The 2409-nt window shown below is 60.2% G+C and overlaps 1 protein-coding gene across 1 annotated transcript in view; it reads right to left on the bottom strand.

Annotated features, from left to right (window-relative positions):
* Positions 1-6: 6 nt before the first annotated feature.
* The window catches only part of XYLT2 (xylosyltransferase II), a gene marked incomplete at its 3' end in the record, with an annotated part of 6060 nt that continues 3657 nt past the window's right edge, over positions 7-2409 (bottom strand). The window contains exons 7-10 of the mRNA XM_009697564.1: positions 1654-1916; positions 1353-1548; positions 563-896; positions 7-194 (exon numbers count right to left, since the gene is read on the bottom strand). Coding sequence (XP_009695866.1) covers positions 7-194; positions 563-896; positions 1353-1548; positions 1654-1916 — 981 coding nt within the window. The remainder of the gene's footprint in view (positions 195-562; positions 897-1352; positions 1549-1653; positions 1917-2409) is intronic.

Here is a 2409-nt window from a genome sequence, read left to right as displayed (position 1 = left end):
CGCCACCGACCAGAAGGTGCTGACGGTGCCATCCGTCCAGTCCTCCAGCTCCTTGCCCGTCAGCTGCGCCTTCCGCACCGCGTCCTCCTCCGCATCCTCAGAGCGCGGCAGGTTGAGGATCCCCCCCAAGCCCTGGAAGCTCTGCTCCATGTACTCGTTGCGGGGGGGCCCGCCATGCAGCCAGTTGCTGTCATCTGGGCAGGACAGGGAGAGAAGAGAGAGGGGATCAGAAGCACAGCAAGATCCCAGCACCCTGCCAATCCCACTGCCATGCTCCGGGTGGGGCTCAGCACCCCATCCCTTTGCTACCCCAGCTCCCCTCCAGCCCAAGGAGAGGGATGCTGCTGCCGGGCAGATCCAAGTGACCTGCAAACGGGCCCTCCGCAGCTGCCCAGGGGCCTGGTTTGAGGGCTCACGTGGACAAGGGGACACCAGCAGCAGGAAGGATGGCTCCTGCCTTGTCATCAGCTGCAGCCCAGAGAGGCCAGCACCAGGGGGAAGTGCCCTGGACCGCCCGCAGGGAGACCCTCCCGTCCAGCCCCAAACTCCAAAGCATCCTCACCTTTCCTGAGAGGCTGCTTGCGGTTGAAGGTCTGGGGCACCACCAGGAACTGATTCTCCCCCAAGGGTTCCCAGAACTGGAGGAGGCGGATGGTCCAGATGCCTGGGCGCAGGGGCCGGTTGAGGGGGGGTTTGTACTGGGTGAACTCTGCCTCGGCATCCACCGTGATGTCGTAGGAAGCAGCAATGACGTAGGTGGGATCAATCCACACCACCGTGGCCGTCAGGTTGGGGCCCCGTGACCACTTCTGCATGGCCACCGGCTCATCGAAAGGCCCCATCAAGCCTCCAAAATTGCGGAAGAGTCTTTCCTTGGGGTCCCACTCTGTGCCCACCTGGAGGGACAGGTGGCACAAGCAGTGGGATGCTGGGCAGGGAGCCACTATCAGCTCAGGTTTTGCATTTCACCACCCCCAATCAGGGAAGGTGTAAACTTTGGAGCCCAAAGCAATGCACACCTGACCCTCCATGGCTCTCCTGCCTGCCTGCACCATGCCAGCACTAATCCAGCTGTGTGATGCCTCCTGCAGCTGCAGGTGCTGGACACCACAGCCTCAGCTCCCCCATGACAGACCCCCTATGACAGATCCCCTTGCAGCCTTTTCCCCACCGATCAGCTCCACACCCCACGCAGAACTGACTCCTGCACAAAGGTTTGTTCTCAGACACGACAGCGGCACCGTCTCCCTCTGTTCCCACAGCATGCAGGTGGGGGAGAGGAGGAAGGGCAGCGTGGTCTGGGAAAGCCAGGGAGGAAAGTGGGCACTGTGAGGGCAGCTTTCCCTGTTTACCTCAAGGTTTTGTAAGCGGTTTGCCTGCCCTCCACGACCCGCCAGCTTCAGAGCTCCTTGGGGCATCATCCACACCTCCAGGGACTCTGCCTGCCCAGTTGCCAAATTCTGCACTTCCTGCATCACCAGGTAACCCTGGAAACGGTCGTCATAGAAATATAAGTGCACACTGGATGGGAAGCCCCGGGGCTCAAATCTGGAGAGAGAGAGAGATGTTGCACATCTGAGCATCAGCGTCCTCCCAACAAGAGATGAAGGCCACCATTTGGAGCCTGGATCGAGCCCGCAGCAAATGTCCCACCTGCAGAGCTTGTCAGCCTTCGCTGCCACCGTGGACGCGGCTTTGTGGAGCCCCAGCCTGGAGAAGGTGGTGTAGAAGGTGAGGGTGACATCGCTGAGGCCGCTGAGCCCGTCGACGCGGTCATAGACGTTCTCCCAGTACGCCTTCAGGGCCGGCGTGTTGGGGGGATAGCTGCCGTAGAGGTGCGTGTCCAGGATCTCCAGCACCTCCTGATTCACCGTCGACTCAAACTTGCGGGCGAAGAAGGTGGGTCTGGAGAGTTGCTGGAAGAGCGCAGGCATTTCTTACAGCGTTGGTTGCACCCCCTCTGCCCTCCCACCTGAGTGGGGCAGCTGGGAGGGAGACAGACTGGGAAGAAACATGCTGGGACCCATCCTGCCTGCTTTGAGGGCACAGGCAAAGGAGCAGCAAAGCACAGCCAGCCTCTATGTGGGATCCTCTACAACATGATCAGTGGGAGCACACAGTACGCTTACTGGTAATGCAGATGTGTTCCCATCTCTCCCACTGCCTCCCGCCTCCTGTGCTCAGAAGCAGCCATGTGTCATCTAGCTCCTTCACTGCGATCTCGATTCAGATGGGCCCCATGCTGCAGAGCTGCTGCAGAGCCCTGCACAAGGCCTGGCCACGTGGCACAGCTTGCAGGATCAGGGCCCTGCACTATATAAGCCCAGGACCACTAGAAAAATCCTGCTAATTTCTCTTTTCAGGCCTGGGTGTAACTCCCCGAAACGTCCCTTGTTCAGTCTACATCCC

The sequence above is a fragment of the Cariama cristata genome, unplaced genomic scaffold, assembly GCF_000690535.1.
Source record: "Cariama cristata isolate BGI_N322 unplaced genomic scaffold, ASM69053v1 scaffold35183, whole genome shotgun sequence".
Lineage (NCBI taxonomy): Eukaryota > Metazoa > Chordata > Aves > Cariamiformes > Cariamidae > Cariama > Cariama cristata.
The sequence above is the reverse complement of the archived record's forward strand: the minus strand, read 5'-3'. Positions and strand labels throughout refer to the sequence as shown.